Here is a 19,292-nt window from a genome sequence, read left to right as displayed (position 1 = left end):
ATCTCTCTGAGTCCATACCCATCCATGATGCTCCAAGAAAACCCATTGCTCCAAGAAAACTCATCATGGTATGGAATCCGCCAATTTTCAGGATGACTTGAAAGTGCACTTCCTGGTGAAGCCGCTTCGACCATTTTCATGGCTTTCCACCACAAGGGTTGGTCAAAGGTTACGACGGGAGTAAATTGGGAGGACTTCGTCTAATTAATTTCTCAGTCAAATCTTGGGAATAAACTTTGAAATCATTAAAACACCGAGTGATGAATGTGACGATTTTCATTTTTATTGCATTACGTAGCCTTCGAAGTGTCTTATACTAGTGCCTAGCTCAGGTATTTTTACGAACAACCGATCATTTGTTGAATAACAAGTGCCGATTGATTGTCTTTACAAAAATTACCGCAACGCATATTGATGATAGTGAAACTTTTTGTTTTGCACCAGACACCCAATCTGACTTTATTTTCTGTCTAAGCTTGTCATTCTGCATCAGTATCATGGTTCATTTCAAGAAAAACGGTTTGATACTAAAATTACATTTTTTTTCGGCAAACGTAAAAAAAAATTGTATGAAAATCCAAAAAACGGTTATTTTGTGTCGACTCAGAATATGCGAAAATGGATATGTTGTTCAGTTTTTTTTCTCTACAATATGGTGTAAGAATCATTTCTGTTGCAATTTGTTTCGGGTCAAACCTCCAGTTGCCTGTACTATTATCTAAAATCTATCTTCAGCAATCTGCCCAGTTCAACTTAAGGCTGTTCGATACCTTAATGGATCCCCCTATTGTTGTTATTTAAGTTTTTTTGTTATTGTGACCAAACTATTCGGAGCTGATTTGGCGATGTTGCTATAACTTGTATAGCTTTGATAAGAGATCCGAATAAACGACGGAATAAAACTAAAAGCCGACATCTACTTTGTCGGAAATTTTAGAAAAAATTGTTTGACTTCTCCTGTTTTGTGCCAGAGATAACAATATTCAGTTTTAATGAAACTAACAAAATTAGAAAGCACAAATTTTGTTTTTTGATTGAACAGAGCAGAAATTTCTTTTCAAAGTTCAGGAAAGGTAAGTCGTACATCTGCTTGGAAAACATTAAAAATCATCTCAAAAGAAGTAGCATTGAATAATTTGACAGTTTTGAAAGTTTCCTGTTGCGCTAACTGCTTGATTAAAATATTCTTGGACCCAAGATGCATATTATTTATACTGTATGTGCATTGATTCGACAACATTCTGCTTAACAAGTAGTTATAGATTATAGGTTTCCTTTGTTTTAAACTAGCCTCTCGTTAGCTTTTCGAATTGTTGGCGCAATTAAGATCCCCTATCATTTTATACCAAAATTAATTCGGAATTAATTCCCTTTGGTGCTGGGAAAATTAACTAATGAGCCCTTTGTCTTTGAGACCGTCAGCCGACGCTGAGACCCGCAAAATGAGATTTACGTTGTCGAACGTCCTTAAAAGCCTTCAGTTGACCAACTGTAAATGGACAGGCTGAGTTGAGGACTGACAGTACGAACAAAATGGACTCTTTCACTGGTGATACCAGCGAATTTAGCTGAAAACCAAATTAAATGTTTGGGTTGTTACGATATAATTTTAGTGTATACATTAAATTCTATGAGCATTCAGGTACGTCTGATTTTGTTTTAAGGAGAAGGTTCAACTGAAAAAAAGTCTATAAAAATAGGCAAAATAAATGAAAACCTTAAGATTTTGACTGTGGAAGCATCCCTCGTCATATCAGCTATTCAGTTGATAAATTTACTCAGGTATTTTATTGATATGTTCCAGGTTCAAATGATATACAAAGATCCAAGCATAGGATATCCAATAACAATTGCTGTGATTGATATAAAAGTAGTGAAAGACCAAAAATTTGGTAAAGATATGGGTGATGGACGAGGAAAGAGTGCTTCAGAGATGCTAAGGGACTTTTGCTATTGGCAAAGACATGAAAACCCTCCTGATCCTTCAGCTCCTCGGCACTTTGACACAGCCCTTTTACTTACAAGGTACGTTTGTGTTTCGAAAACTGGTGGATATACATCTACTAGTGTTTGTAGAACATCAACTATAGTAAGCGAAAATAAATATTTCAATTCTATCGACTAGTTATAGAACTTCGACTTTTTGGGAACGGAGGTGGTCTAACTATAACGAAACTAATTATGATCCAATTTATTATGTTTATATTGCTGTACGGGCTAACATAGTTATTATATTTGGTATGAATATGATATTAATGATTCGCCTGGTTCTTAGAGGCCAAATTCATAATGCAGTATGACTTTTTGGTCTTTGCAGTTATTAAATAAAAAATAATTTTCTTTTAACTGAAAGTAAGGAACAGCATTAAAACTCAAAACAGACACAAATTATTGCATCTATGAAGGGGCTGCCTCCCTCTTGAATACCTTGTTATTTACGGTGAAGCTTTTAGCACTTTTAAAAAACCTTTCAATTCTGATTAAATGTCCCTTGTGTTTCAGTAGTCGTTCTTTAAAAATTGGGACAAACATTCAAACTTTGGTGTAAAGCTCAAGTTTTTGAGGAGGGGGACTATCCCTTCATATACAGAATAATTTCTGTTCGTTTTGATTTTTAATATTGCTCTTTAATTCATTTAAAACAAACTTCTTTTTTTTATCGTTTTTCCAAATAATGTCGCTAATTCTGGCTCACCCTCCATGAAAAATCCCTCTCTCACGGGAAACTCCTCCGTGGAAATTTTCTCCCACTAAAAATGTACCCCTCCCGCAAAATTTACTCCGGACAGTTCAATACTCGCAGAAAATCCCCCCCCCATTTAAAATTTCATGCGGACGATTCAGCCTGAAAAATTCTCCTAAGCACACATTCATTGGAAAAAGACTTTAATTTCTAATCGTTTTATCGATCACTCCGGAAATCACTCGATCATACGATTCTCGAACACTCCTTCCCTGGAATTTTTTTCCCGGAAATTCAAACCCACTGAAAATAACCCCCGGGCAATTCCCCCGGAACATGTCCACATACAAAATTGAGTTAGCAAAGAGAAAGTAAGACAAATAAAAAAAATCGTATAGGAACTACTTCAAATACCCCCAGTGTGAAATTTTCCCTGAAAAGTTCACCCCCCCCCACCCTTTGAAATTACCCTCCCCATGGAAACTTCTCCCTATGGAAACCCAGCCCGAGCTCAAAATGCCAACATCCCCCCCCCCGCAAAATGCCTGTATACTTCCCAACAACAAACACTATACCTAAACAGTGGTCAAATTTTACAAGTTATAGGCCTCTCCCTACGGATTTTGCGGGGTCATGTTATCCCTAAGGACATAGTTATTGGATCTTTAAACTATGTTGAACAAAATGACGATCTCAAAATTTTGATCGGATAATTTTGGAGAAAACATGGACGGGAGAGGGGGGCTAGTTTCCCTCCGATGTTTTTGGTCACTTAAAAATGGTACAAGAACGTTTAATTACCGTTCGAATGCACCCTCTTCCGATCTTCTAGAACTATTGTTTTGTACGATCACCCCTAAGAAAAAAAAATAAACATGCATCCGTGATCGTTCTTCTGACAAAAAAAAAAGAAAAAAAAATTAATATAGGGGCTTTAAACTTCTACAGTTGGGTTCTCTGATATATTGAATTTGATGTTGTGAGTTTCATTAAGATTCTTTGAATTTTAGCGGGTATTTCCCCCTTTTTCGAAAATTAGACACATTTCACAGGCTCTTAACTTTTGATGAGTAACCCTAAATTTGAAGAATCTTATATATTTTGAATTAGCATAATAAGTTGATTCTTTTGATTATCTATTGGTACTAAATTTCCGTTTTTTAGAGTTTCAGCTACTATTGAGCCGAATCACTCTTTACTTTCAGTTTCGTCACCACGATTTGTTTGAAAATCTGTTGTTGTAAAGGCAGGTAAACTGAAGCATGTGGTTTTCCCCTAATAATGGGATTTTAGAAGGACAAAATAAGCGAGGCAGACAGAATTCCATTTCAGGATGCTTTGCACTCTAATTCAGGACAGGACTGCCATTCTAAGGATTTTACCCTAGATCTTGAGATTTCAGTCCTAAGCCTTGCATCTTCAATTATTGAAGAAATAACTAGTTTTTTTCAACCGAAAGTAAGGACAAACGTTAAAACTTAAAACGAAAAGAAATTATTACGTACATGATGGGGAGGGCTCGCTCCCTCCTCAATACCTTGCTCTTTACGCTAAAGTTTGACTTTTGTTCCAATGATTTAAGAATGACTCCCGAAACACTAGGGCCATTTAATTAAAATAATAAGGTTTCTTAAAAGTTATAAAAAAAAACTTTAGCGCAAAGACCAAGGTATTGAGGAAGAGGCAACACCCCTCATATACGTAATAATTTCTGTTGGTTTTAAGTTTTAATGTTGCTCCTTACTTTCAGTTGAAGAAACTTGTTACTTATTTAATTTCTGATCGGTTTTTAAACAATGTAGGGAAATCCGGCTCCTCCTCCATGGAAAATTTGCTTCCTCCACGAAAATTCCTCCATGGAATGATCTTCTTACTTACCCCCCCCCCCATAAAAATTCCCCTCCAGAAAAGTTTCTGTATACTTCACAATAACCAATATGTTGACTATGTTGAACAAAATGGCTATCTCAAAATTTTGATCTTTGAGGGCTAGCTGCCCTCCAATATTTTTGGTCACTTTTAAAGTGCGCTGTTTAAAATTAGTCAAAAATTGATTCTTTTTATGTATATATTGCTATCATAACTTTGCTTATATTTTCGGGTTACTGCAAGCACGGGGTGTCCTTGCTTGGGCTTTATTGCCTCATAACCAGTGTTGCCAGCACTTCAAAACAAAAAGTACCACCGATCGCTAAAAAAAATGTACCAATTACCAAAAAATTGCACCATGTTCCAATTTTTTTCCCACGTGTTGCGCTTCGCTTAATACGCGGATCATCGGCGGAATACAGGGCTATCTATGTAAACATTGCATCGGACGTGGTTTTTTTTTTACTTCCTTTTTCCATATCATTGTTTTTCTTTTCCTTCTAATACAGTACATGTGCTCCCGACACTATTTGAAAGCAACACGAACTGTTCGAAGTAACACATCACTTAAGACCCAAAAAATGTCGTTAGTTTTTTTGCGATCTATGATAATTTGTAGCACCAGAAACACATGAAGGTGGCCCAAAATTATTCCCAAATGACGTTTTTCATACAAATCAGGGACTAAAATCAAATTTTGACCTTTTATTCTTACAGACTATTACCCAAAAGCTGTTTCTGGGATCTGTTAGTTACCTATGGTGAACTAAATTTCCAATGATCTTTATTTTTGCTTACAAACAATACAGGAAAAAATTGTTTTGAAATTTAAACTGACCAAAGAAGTGGACCTGGGGGTTGGGGTCATGGGTGTTCATAAGCTGAATTTTAAAATTGGGGGGCTTACCTGGTCTAATTGACACTTCCAATACTGGATATCGACCCCGGCGCCGCGCCAGCGCATGCTTTGAACGCCGCCGACGAGAGGCCCGGTCAATTGCCACCGAAGTGTCGTAACACCGCCGCTGCCAGGCTGGCAGCGGTGTTCCGCTGACTTTGAACTAATTTCAGCCAATTCTTTATTGCGTCAACCACAATGTTTGACCTTTTCTTTTCTCGTGTGGTTAAGGATTTCGATTTTCCTGCTTAGAAATCAAGTGCGGTTTTCAAAATTAAACAAAAAAGTGTGCACACAAATAATTTGCATGAATTCATTATGCTCCCAGGAGACTCGAATGCCGAATGCGTTATGCTCGAACGCCGCCGACGAGAGGCCCAGTCAACTGCCGCCGAAGTGTCGTAACGCCGCCGCTGCCTCGGCTGGTGGCGGCGTTCCGCTGACTTTGAGTTAATTTGAGCCAATTCTTTATTGCGTCAGCGGCAATGTTGGATCTTTTCTTTTCTCGTGTGGTTAAGTATTTCGTTTTTCCCGCGTAGAAATCAATTGCGGTTTTCAAAATTAAACAAAAAATTGGCCACACAAATACTTTGCATGAATTCCTTGTGCTCCCAAGGGGCTCAAACGCCGAATGCGTTACTCGAACGCTGCCAACGAGGGGCCTGGTCAGCTACCGCAGAATTGTCGTAACGCCGCCGCCGCGGTTGGTTGTGGCGTTTTGCTGACTTTGAGTTAATTTGAATCAATTCTTGATTGCGTCAATCACAATGTTGGAGGTTTTCTTTTCTCGTGTGGTTAAGAATTTCGTTTTTCCCGCTTAGAAATCAACTGCCTCGGTTGGTTGTGGCGTTCTGCTGACTTTGAATTAATTTGAGCCAATTTTTATTGCGTCAATCGCAATGTTGGAGGTTTTCTTTTCTCGTGTGGTTAAGAATTTCGTTTTTCTCGCTTAGAAATTAAGTGCGGTTTTCAAAATTAAACAAACAAGTGCGCACACAAATAATTTGCATGAATTCCTTGTGCTCCCAGGGTGAGTTTTTATTCAGCAATAGTTCCTGTAGCACCTCCATTAAACAGGCAGTTGTCTTTTGAACTGACACCAGATTAAACTCAGTGTAGGAACTTGGGAAACAAGGACCTCTCTATTTCAAGATACCTTGGTATAGCAAATAATCAATATTTCCTCAGTCCTTGCCATAGGCAGGTGTTTATAAATATTGAGGTTTTGATTCCGTGACATAGCTTCGCTAATTAAAACGGTAGGTTCTGAAAATTCTCAAGCTCCTAACCGTTAAATTCTGAATTTAACATCGAGAAAAATTAATTTGATTCATTATTTATCACAAGACCGCTGCAGGTGTAATTGCTAGGAGACGAATAGGAGGTGTCTAATTATTTAACAGGGATCTATTCAATACATCGACACAAATGAATGGGAAGGAAACTACAAATGCAGGTCTGCCTAATCACCATCTCAATAGTTATATCTATTATACCACCTGGAAAATTTATTTTTCTCTCCTAATTCTGTCTAAATTTTCTTAATAGACATTTCATTAGTTTGAATATATCACCCATATGCAATGGTAACTATTTTGAATCCACAGACAGTTAATAGTAGAAACCTAATTGTAATTGCAAATTTTTAGCTTGACTAATCTTGGAAAATAGACTTCCGCCCAATCTTGAACAAAGGATCTTAAAATTGATGTATCTCAATCATGGACAGATTCAATCACTGACATGTGTTGTGAAAAAGAGTAATCATATTTAAATAGACAGGCTATAAGATTTTAGTCAGCCAATTCCAACTATCTGCACCAGGTCCAAGATTAAGAAGCTGCTGTCCTTTTTTAGGGATGATACATTTTAGTCAAAACATTTGTTCAAGATCACACACTGTCCAAGTACTGCTGGTTTTTTTTCGAAATCTTTCATGTTTACTTCTGTCATGTAGCAGATATGATCTGGCTTTTCCAGCCACTTTCACACATTACCTCTCCCACCATTCATAGTCGTCACACTAGCCTCCGCAGTAGGTTCTACCTTATCCCTAATGTCCCTCATAGATGACTTTTACAAAGTTGCCATCTGCAGCCCAAATCAAAACTAAGTTCAAATTCCTTTTCACTACCTTACCCAAGAGTACTGTCTGAATTGTCATCAACAATCACAGTCTGAACCTTCCCAGTATCATTTTCATCCTCAGTGCTGTATTCTCACCAAATCTCTTCACAGCCTGTTTCTTTGTTTTTCTTGCTGTTGTTGCTTCAATTTTTTCTTTTCCACCTCTTCTTTGCCTTCCTTGTAGCAAAGGGCAGCTTCAATCTTGGCTTTCACTGATGTATCAGTGAGTATTTTTGTTCTGCCCTCCTTTTTTCTTTGAAGCATTTTGTTTTCTTGGTGGTGCCGGGATGTGGTTGTACTTGTTCAGGTGTGAATCTCCTATCTCACAGGGGCTGCAAAATCACAGGGCTTACTGAAAGCATTGGGTGAGAGGATCAGTGGCGAATCCAGAGGGAGGGGTGAGGGGGCGTACAGCCCCCCCCCAGCATAGTCTAAAGAAGTGTAATTTACTTAATTAACTCAAGTTTGCGTTAATTAAACTTGCTCCTTACGCAAGTTTATCGGATCAACCTATCTTGCCCCCCCCCAATTTTTTTATCGGATCAACCTATTTTGCAACCCATCCCCCCCCCCAAAAAAAAAAGAAATCCTGGATCCGCCCCTGGAGAGGATGGTAGTGCAGGTAGGGATGGGGTTGGAGTTTGGACCTCTAATGATTACGGCAATTTGCCACCAGCTTCATGGATTAATAAATATTTGATTGGTCTGTATTTAAGAGCACAGATCTTCATTATTAGAACCATCTATATAGAAAGGGGATATTCCTTCCAAATCCCTTCTGAATGTATTATAGTATGAAAGCGAAGGGGAAATATTTTCCTACCAACCCAGATGTGATGTAAATGGTGACAGTTCTTCTCGATGAAAAAATACAATATTATTATTATTATTATTATACTACTGATTTTGATAATTAACTTTGTTAGGAATACATAGCTGTTAGATATTTCAACTATTATGCAAGGGCTCTGAAATGCCACAGCCATTTCGTTTCCACCAGATTTATCATTCTCTTGATGAATAACGAAGAAGACCAGCGTCCAGGCAGCGACTCGCAAAGTTTCTAACTAGTGATTCGGCCGAAATCTTATGTAAATTAAAGCCTGGATTTGAGAAAGACTGATCAAAACAAAAAACTTTGTCGTCAACAATGATCGCGCCAGCGGCCCGCCGCTGCTGCTATTCCCCCCCCCCCCCACCGCCGCTGACCTTCCCTTATTGGCACAGCGATGTGGTTTAGTTGTATAATAGAAATCTCAAAACAAAAAATAAAATATAAGGCAGCATCATTCGCCCAGGGGGGCGAATGATGCTGCCATGATGCTACCCATGGTTATGGTCTAACGCTCACTTAAGATATAACCCCACACGTAGCACAATAGAGGCCATGACTTTCACTATCTTTTTAAATCACCTTAAACATCTAGATAACGGCATCTTTTATTTTTAAAACTGGAAATGGCTTTTAAAATCAACGTTTTATACAACTATAATGTTTCAAATTGAGAATGCATCAAATTGTACATATCTCCAAATTTACCAAAAACACAATACGTGTATACATTATAATGGTCTATTAGGTGAGGGGTGGGTAAAGCAAAGCAACAATTAACAATGGTATGGGCAAGTATTTTAAAATGTAGATAAGTGATTTTCAAAGTTTATAGTGTTTCTTTGAGCGGTCATGTACAAGGGCCATGCCCTGTTTCTTTTCATATACTATTTATTCTATTTTTCAAAGATTTTTTTAATCCTTACATCCGGGCCTTGTTTAGCTTAGGTCGACTTGTGAGAGATCGGCAACTTTTCCCTGGGCCCTTATTCGATCTTAAGAGCCTTTTTTGAAGGTTTACTCACGTAACACAGCTTTTTTCAGTTTCTGAGAAACCAGAGATGCGATAGGGAGAAGAGGTCTCATTCATGTAGACCAGCACAGCAGCTTCTTAAGTTAACAAAAAGCTATCTTTCTTCAACTATTTCAAAATATTTTTTTTTCGAAATGAATTAAAGATAGAGACAATCTAACTAACCTGGGGAAACTCGTATGTTATGGCCCTATTAAGTCCTTTAGTGAAACGTCTTTTAGACTGAATCGACACGGCTAATATCAGCAAAAAATACCGAATTGTACTATATTTTGTAAAATGTACCAAATCTTGAGTGATTCTACTAGATTGTACCAGCAGAGTTGAAATGTACCAAAATCGTGCAACTGTACCACTGTTGGCTAGACTGCTCTAGCTGTTTAGAATAAATAAAAAATAAAACATAAAACCTAGAAAATTCAAGATCCAGGTTCGAAAAAATTTGAGATCTAGAGATAAGGTAGGGTAAACCCCGAGACCCCAACTTGTGTACGTCCCTGTTCCTAATACTTAATCAGGGCATAAGAAAGATGAGATAATTGAAGATGATTAATGCACACATTTCATTGTACATAACACAAAATTGAGTATTCGTAATCTTCACCTTTTTTGCAACCTATGAAAAAAAAAATGACAGACTCATCCAATTAGTGAAAAGCAGACATTAGAACAAAAAAGGAAGGAAAAGAAAAACCATAAAATGAACAGAAAAATGACTGGTTTCCTAGCAGACACATCAATAAAATTGCTATGAAAAAGCAATTTAATTATGTGACCCATTTGTGTATACTTTTGCTCATTAAATTCCGTTTTTTTTTCTCTCTCTCTTTTTGCTTCCTCCTACACATGACTAGCCATGTATAGAAGGCTTAATTGGTGTTTTGGGTCACCCTTTGTTTATTTTGCTTCCATCATATGATGTTGCCTCGCTGTATATACTAAATTTTTATCTATTGACTCTTATAGTTTACATAGTATTGTAAATTAGCAAGGGGATTTTTTTCTAGTTTCGGCATTTGTACCAAAGCTTCGGCCGCCTTGTTAAATATATAATGAGGTGTAATTAAAATTTTGCTGCTTTATTTACTATGGTATGGATTACTCGAGGGGTAAATCACTGGGCACTTCTGTATACACCTAAGGATAAGGTCGCATATGGGATGCCTGGAGGCAGCGGGGTAGAAGTATAGACTCATGTAAACCTTGTGACGCTAGTGGGCAATCTTCACTTGGAATAACTTCGCGAGCTATATGAAAAAAAAAACTATTTATTTAAAGCTTGTAAGAGCTAGATAGACGCAGCGATTTAAGTACGTACACTGCATAAGCCGGCTTTTGGTTTTCTTGGCTTTAAGTTCTAAAACATGTTCACTCAACAAAGACAGGTTTGCTTGGCGAAGCCATGAAGAAAAATATTAAGTGGACTAGTAAGTAACACCACAAATCTTACAAAAGTATTCCAAGATGCTGAGATAACTTCTCAAACTTACATAAGTCAACTTAAAAATATCTGGCCTATGTACATTGGACTGCCAAATTTCTCTTGGAAATACCCTTTGGTCCAAAAACAAGGAGCGGGTTGCCACTTCTCTGGATCCCATGCTGCAGCTAAAAGCCGCTCAGCGAGATTCTTGAAGGCCTAGATCAGTCTCGTGTGTTATCCCAGTCAATGAATGGGTGCTAGTTTAGCCTTTATTTGTGTTGTTGTGCGTATGTTGTTTTTTTTATTCATTTTTCATTTTTTTTTATCAACTCCATTGTAGCACCCTTGTGTATTTTTAAGGCGATCAAATTTTCATTATCAGAAAAAGCTTAGATCACTGGATATCACAGGATAATTGCATCGGCCATTTTAAGGCAATCTATCTAAATATGCCACTGGGCCTGCAACAAATCGTGGTATGGCACATTTAGCTTTTAAGTCCATCTGCTCTTTTATGCACCGGGTCTCGGGAAAGGAAAATATACCCCCGACTCAGATTCTCCTTGATTTTCGAACGTTTCCAATTTTCTAGTTTGACATCGCCACTGCTACACAAACAGGCATAGAACAAACTTTGTTCCTATCCACTGTGCTCGTTAGTACTGCCATATTTAAATACAGTTTATGACCAGGGAAAATTTTATTGGTGTAAAGTATTTAACATCAATTCGAGAAGCTTTTCCGGGTATCTCATTTCGTAGTTAGTTGGGATTATGTATAAACTTTGAATTAGGGCAAAAGGAATGACCGGGAAAGGCTAATTAATCCTGAAAATACCAGCGACAAATAAATGAAATTGCAGAAACTCTAAAAATCATACCATGCAGCAATGACGTTAAGATATTATTCCCAATAAAATCCTCGGGGTTTTATTGCTGCGGAACGCCTCGGTTTAAACCTATTTGGTTTTTCTCTACTAGCTTGAGGTTCAAGAAATGGCAGTGCTACTGGGGATTTCTCTACATTATTATTGGTGCTACTCTCCTGGACAGCATTACTTGTAGGACTAGTATGTTTCGACAAAATAGTAGATACATTAGTCATGTCATGGTGAGTATCCCCTGTGTTTACATCCACAAATAATGGGTTGATGGTATTGGACTCCTGGACTGTTAATTCCCCGTTTTGGCTTCTTGATTCTAAGTAGGCGGTGCTTGAGTTACCTTTATTCCTTAAACTTTGTTGCTGTGCTACTGGTACATCTATACATAAAGAAATTTCTTTTAAACGCTGACCTAAACGCCCAACATCATTTAATTTCTTTTCCGATTCTTTAGTGATTGGTTTATTACTTACATACTCAGAGTACTCTGGATTTTTCGCAAGAAATACGGAGGGGTCTTTGACTGGTTTCATTAGTCTTGTGTTTACTATTCTTCTGGTACCCTTTCCGTCTAGTTCCTGTAGTAGGAAAACTTGGTTTGGTTGTATTACTTTTATTATTATATATGGGCCGCGAAATTTTAAAACATCAATTCGAGAAGCTTTTCCGGGTATCTCATTTCGTAGTTAGTTGGGGATTTATGTGTCAACAATATAGGTCCAGGGGGGAGCTCTTGGGACTAAAGCTAGTCGTGGGAAAGTGGTCGTTCCCAGGCCAGGACCTTCCGTTCCAGGAAATTTACATTCTTCCCTCATTTCTAAAGGCAGTCCATCTCTCGCCTTCGTCGTAGTTAGTTGTTCTTGTGCTACCTTATTTTCTCTATGTGTATTCTCACGTTATTTAATAAAGACCATGTACCAACGTTTATCGTCTATCTTTGGAATTTACGTAAACCATTACATCTGCCAATTATAAAAGGGCATATAGAAAGAACTTAAATAGAGGTTTACATTGGACACCCTAGTATTTTAGACTGTACTCATAGTAACGCTTAAATAACCCCTAGGATATCATAATTTGCACCACAGTTTATATAATTAGTTTACCTAATTATATAAACTTTATATAATTAGGTAATAATAAACTTTATATAATTAGGTAAACACAGTTTACCTAATTATATAAACTTTGATTTGAACACAGGAGTTTAGTTAGTTTTTTTTACATAAAATTTGGAATATATCGTCTTAACTATTTTATTAAAAAAAATTAAATTTATTTCGAATCCTTGGTTAAATCCTTGCTCTGCTGGCTTGCACCTCAGCTCAAAACTGGATTTTGTTTTGATAAGCTTATTAATGAATACTGCATTACAAAAAAAAGGAAAAAAAACACAACAAATAAGCCTTTTAGCCTCGTAAAGTCAATGAACAGTTGATTTCTAGAATGGCTTGAGTGACGACATAATTTAGTTCACGGTAAAAGAAGCATTTTTTATCAAAAATTGTACACATTTAACAATTTAAATGACAAATTAAAGCTGTCTAAGAAGTACTTGTTCGGTGACAGATATTTTGTAACTTTTCAAAAAAACTTTACGCTGTTTTTGGATGATCGTTACCTCTAAGGTTTCCTATGGTGTGGAGGCACTAGGATACCCAAAATTCTAATAATTTCTATTGTCCATTGTTGAGCTCTAATGAAGCTTCCTTCTTTTTGAATTTATGTGTTCATTTAGGTTCTAAAACTGACAAGATGCCTCTATTCTTTTTTCAGCTGCACTGTAGGGCATGCTTTTCATTTTGTTGCCATGTGCCAAGATTTACGAACGTAATTTTGCTATTAATTCTGGTTGAAGTTTGCAAACTCATTGCCAATTTAATTTCTTTGGGAATTGTTTCAGTAAGGTTTCTTAGCAAAATTTTCTAGCTGGTAAGTGTAGGAAAATTAATGTTTTGTTTTATTTCATCTCCAAGTAAGTTTGTGGCCAAGTAATTTCAAAGGGTGATGAAAAGTACTCAGTCCGTATATATTAAAGGGATAACGTCTCATCTTAGACATAATGATGGGAAAAGAAATATTGCAAATTATGTGCATATAGTTCTCCTAATAATTTCCACTTAATTTTGTAGCCAAGTAATTTCAAATGGGGACTAAAAATACTCTGTCTAGTCATTGCAAGAGGACAACGTCTCATACTAAACACAACGATGGGAGAAGCACAACAGATTTCAAATTATGTTTATTGCAAGCGAAAATTACTTGAACAACATCGTTTTGTAATTATGTTTGGCTAGAAATATTGTTGTTTCAAAAATATTTCTAAAAACACGCTGTAATAGAGAAAACGTTCCTTTTTTAATTATGTAGACAGACAATTATGGGACCTTGAAGGATGATAAAAAAAAAAATCTCCGAGAATAATCCCTTAACTTACAGAGCTTGGCATTGCCAGAGCTGGTTTGGCTACTCATCCTTTTCTCTAGATATTTTGGTACGGACCTACTTCTACTACTAGCAGCTCACCACAGCACAAATCCACCAGGACCCATCACATTAGCTTGCGCTTCTTCCACACCCTATTCTATTCAGAGCTTTACTCTATATTCCTTCCTGTAAATCTATCAGGGCTGCAATTTCATGTTGCTCGGCTTGCCCCGGTATACAGAGCTTGTCAAATAGAACCTACTTTTAGAATTATCATTCAGTGACGGAATATTATATTTATTAAGCATCTAGCTTATAATTGCTCAAAATAGTTCACATAATCGACGTTAAATTCAAGTGGGAGATCCTGCATAGTAAATTAAACTGAAAAATAAAGTAGTGATTATTTTTTTTTGTTGCATAGACTTTTAGGAACAGATAAATTTTTTTTGGAGAAGATTTGTCAAAATAATGGCAAATGACGGATTTCATACGGAAATTTTCGTAGGAAACTGTGGGATAAAGAAAATAAAAACATAAACAGTGACATCTCACAAGGAGTAGACCTCTGTTGGACACTTTTGCTCTTGAATGATGTAATCTGTGGAATAATATCATCAAACACTTCGTGGTAACGAACTGTAAGTAAGGAGCGACCCGGCTCAATAGTAACCGAAAGTCTACCAATAGACGCATAGACATATACCAATAGACACATCAAAAGAATCAAATTTTTATGCAGATTTCAAATATATTAGTTTCATCAAGTTTAGTTCTACCCATCAAAAGTTAAATGCCTGAGAAAATTTGCCTTATTTTCAAAAAAAAAGGAGAAACACCTCCTAAAAGTCATAGAACCTTAATTAAAATCACACCATCAGATTTAGCGTATCAGAGAACCCTACTGTAGAGGTTTCAAGCTCCTATCTGCAAAAATCTGGAATTTTGTATTTTTTGCCAGAAGAAATATCGCAAATGCGTGTTATTTTTTTTCAGGGGTGATCGCATCGACCCAGTGGTCCTAGAATATTCCGGGAGGGCTCATTCGAACGGAAATAAAAAGTTCTAGTGCTCTTTTTAAGTGACCAAATAATGGAGGGCAACTAGGCCCCCTCCCACGCTCATTTTTTCTCAAAGTCATCCCATCAAAATTTTGAGTTAGCCATTTTGTTCAGCATGGTCGAAAAATTTAATAACTATATCTTTGAGGATGACTTAATCCCCCAGAGTACCCGGGGGAAGGGCTGCAAGTTAGGAATTGTACCCATTGTTTACATATAGTAGGCCTATTGGTTATTGGGAAGTATACAGACGTTTTCAAGGTATATTTTTATCTGGGAGTAGGGGGGGTCGAGGGTTACGTGGGAGTATCTTTCCATGGAGGAAGTTTTCATGGGGGAAGGGACATTACTATGAAGGAAGAACTGGATTTCCCAGCATGATTTAAAAAATGATCAGAAATTAAAATTAAAAAAAACAAGTTTTATTTTCAACTTAAAGTAAGGAGCAACATCAAAACTTAAAACAAACAGAAATTATTACGTATTTGAGGGGGTTTTCCCCCTAGTCAATACCTCGCTCTTTGCGCTAAAGTTTTTTTTAGTACTTTCATAAGAGCTATTTATTCTAATTAAACGGTCTTTGTGATTAAGGGTCATCCTTAAAGAATTAAAGCAAAAATCGAACTTTAGCGTCAAGAGCAAAGTATTGACTAGGGGGCGAACCACCTAATATACGTAATAAAAATATACGAATATTGAAGTTCGTTACGCAAGTTAATTCGTAAGTTACGTATATTTATTATATAAGTTACGTATATATATTATAAGTAGCCAAAAAAATTGGAGGGCAACTAGGTGCGATCAAAATTTCGAGAAAACCATTTATCCAAGAAAAGTAAAATTAATATGCAAATTTTGTTTTAATTATTCTTGTACAGTGAGCCAAAATCAAAACCTACATTTATTCAAGAACGTTCAGAAATTAAATAAAAAAAGAAGTTTTTTTTAACTGAAGGTAAGGAGTGACATTAAAACTTAAAACAAACAGAAATTATTACGTATGTGAGGGGGTTTTCCCCCTAGTCAATACCTCGCTCTTTGCACTAAAGTTTTTTTTAGTACTTTCATAAGAGCTATTTATTCTAATTAAACGGTCTTTGTGATTAAGGGTCATCCTTAAAGAATTAAAGCAAAAATCGAACTTTAGCGTCAAGAGCAAAGTATTGACTAGGGGGCGAACCACCTAATATACGTAATAAAAATATACGAATATTGAAGTTCGTTACGTAAGTTAATTCGTAAGTTACGTATATTTATTATATAAGTTACGTATATATATTATAAGTAGCCAAAAAAATTGGAGGGCAACTAGGTGCGATCAAAATTTCGAGAAAACCATTTATCCAAGAAAAGTAAAATTAATATGCAAATTTTGTTTTAATTATTCTTGTACAGTGAGCCAAAATCAAAACCTACATTTATTCAAGAACGTTCAGAAATTAAATAAAAAAAGAAGTTTTTTTTAACTGAAGGTAAGGAGTGACATTAAAACTTAAAACAAACAGAAATTATTCTGTATATGAAAGGGGCTGTCCCCTCCTCAACGCCTCGCTCTTTACGCCAGAGTTTGACTCTTTCTCATAAATCTATTTTTTAAAACAATAAAAAAAACTTTAGCATAAGCAGTGAGATGTTGAGGAGGGGGCAGCCCCTTTCATATACGGAATAATTTCTGTTGGTTTTAATTTTTAATATCGCTCCTTACTTTCAGTTAAAAAAAACTTTTTTTTATTAACTAAAGGACTTACTTTCTGTCTATCTTTCAACTATACTGTTTTCTTTTCAGCTTCCTGGCGGAATTTGAAAATAAATGATAATTTTTAAAACATTTCTTAAAACCAGACTTTTCTAATATTTTGCTGCTTAACAGTAAAAAAAAACATAGCCTTTTATGTGTTTTATGAATAACTATAAAAGCACAATTTATGTTATTGAAACATTTGTTTCAATTGATTTTTAGTGCAAAATTTGTCTTTTACAGTTTCTTGTTACAGTTTTATTGCTAGCTTCTCGTGTTGACTTTTAATTTTCAGCATTGGACTTAATGTGTTTTTAATTTTTGGGACTGCGTTTTTTAAAGTGCAAAGAAATATTATATGCCTTAATAATAACTGAGGCTCATACAGCTGTAATTTTATATGATGATCAGATATTTTCGCTGTTTTTCGGTGTTATTGCACAGTAGTAGAGAGAGTAGAGAAAGAAGAGTAGTAGAGAGAAAAAAGCAATTGTGCTATGATCTGAAATATGTAAAAATATAAAATGAGGTTGAATATGCTGGAATCTATGGGTCGGGCAATTATAAAAGTGTACACCGTAAGTTAATATGGACTTCAGAAACGCATAAATAATTTCGAAGTAAATTTATGCGAAAATAGGTTACCTCAGCGTCTGAAAGGGCCAAATTGCCTTTCCTGTAAAAAATTTAATAAAAGCTGAATTAAGTAAAAACCAAAAATCCATCGGTCAAGAGAGAGAAAGTTAGAGGAAGATATATATATATATATATATATATATATATATATATATATATATATATATATATATATATATATATATATATATATATATATATATATATATATATATATATATATATATATATATATGTAGAGATAGAGAGAGGGAGATAGAGAGTGAGGTGATATGGTAAAGATTTCTAACTTTCTTCTCAGTGCACATTGGTTCATAAAAAATAATTAGAATGAACTGTTTAGTAGCCGTTAATGGTGAAATACTCTGTTGATCACTCTGTTGGTAGCGGTCTATTTGTTTCATTAAACTTCCTCCTTTTTCAGGGAAAACATTTGCAGAAACCCGGATCTCCAGAAGTGTGATACATTAGGACTTGCTGAACTGGGGACCATGTGTGATCGGATGTCTTCTTGCTCGATTGTTCAAGACAATGGACTATCTGCTGCGTTTACAATAGCTCACGAATTGGGACATGTGTAAGTTTATTGACGATTGTCTAATGGGATTGATTTCTCGTAACATTTATTTTGTTTAGTTAATTGATGATCATATTTCTCCAAGAATAGTTTTGTTATCATAGGCAGCGCGTAATTAAATTAGTTAGGCAGCGCATAGTGCCGCCTAATTAAAGTGCGATACGACGTAATTAAAAGGCTAGGACACGGTTGCAAAAGTAGCTAACATTATATTTAGAAAAAAAACACTGAGTGGGGAATTAAATGGTATTTTTCTTTTCTTTCTACCTAGGACACAGTTACAAAAGTAGCAAACACTATATTTAGAAGAAGAACATTTAGTGAGGAATCAAATGGTATATTTCTTTTCTACCTAGGACACAGTTACAAAAGTATCGAACACTATATTTAGAAAAAGAACATCGAGTGATGAATCAAATGGTACATTTCTTTTCTTTTTACCCAAGGGCGACAATTTGGTGTTGATTGGGAACGCTGGTTTTACGAGTCTTTTAAATGATTTTCCAAGCAACTATAAAGTTTTCTTGACTGGCAAATCCTTGCCGTTTAGAACAGAAGAGCAACGTAACTGGCCCTTCAAAAGGTCTTCCCAGAGTGGAGAGTTGAAGTTGAAAACTGTATCTCTTTCTCTGTCAGTTTATCTCTAATCTTTATTTATTATTAATACCAAAATACGGTAAGCTTTATCAAGCTTGTCGCACTAGTTATTTACTGCTTAAAGTTTTCAGGGAAGTGAATTGTCGCTTGGAAGACCTTTTGCAATTTTTTTATATTTTCCCGGCCAAAGCAGGATTTTGAAGGTGTAATATTTGCGGTTAGTGAATCAAAGAGTCAGATTCTATATGTTGGCTTCTTAATCATTCTGCCCCAGAAGACGTTTGACTTGCAGCCAAATATGGAACTTATATGCTAAAAACATGTTTTTTTAAGACCATGAGGCTCCCCTGTTTGCCTGAAAAGGTCATTTGATCCTCCTTAAAACTGTGAATAAGTAAGTGCGAATAGGTAAATACACAAGAAGTGTCTGTAAGATACCAGTTTTCTTTCCTAAAAACTGCATAGTGCCCGGCTCTCACCAAACGGGAAAGTCACAATGACAATTCCG

The 19,292-nt window shown here is 36.0% G+C and overlaps 1 protein-coding gene across 1 annotated transcript in view; it reads left to right on the top strand.

Annotated features, from left to right (window-relative positions):
• AdamTS-A (ADAM metallopeptidase with thrombospondin type 1 motif A) overlaps positions 1-19,292 on the top strand; it is a 646,314-nt gene that overhangs the window by 253,392 nt on the left and 373,630 nt on the right. Inside the window, exons 6-7 of the mRNA XM_089091831.1 lie at positions 1,805-2,025; positions 18,035-18,187. Coding sequence (XP_088947957.1) covers positions 1,805-2,025; positions 18,035-18,187 — 374 coding nt within the window. The remainder of the gene's footprint in view (positions 1-1,804; positions 2,026-18,034; positions 18,188-19,292) is intronic.

The sequence above is a fragment of the Artemia sp. Qi Xiang Cuo genome, chromosome 1 (genome assembly GCF_049724085.1).
Source record: "Artemia sp. Qi Xiang Cuo chromosome 1, ASM4972408v1, whole genome shotgun sequence".
In the NCBI taxonomy this organism is placed as follows: Eukaryota; Metazoa; Arthropoda; class Branchiopoda; order Anostraca; family Artemiidae; genus Artemia; species Artemia sp. Qi Xiang Cuo.
The sequence above is the reverse complement of the archived record's forward strand: the minus strand, read 5'-3'. Positions and strand labels throughout refer to the sequence as shown.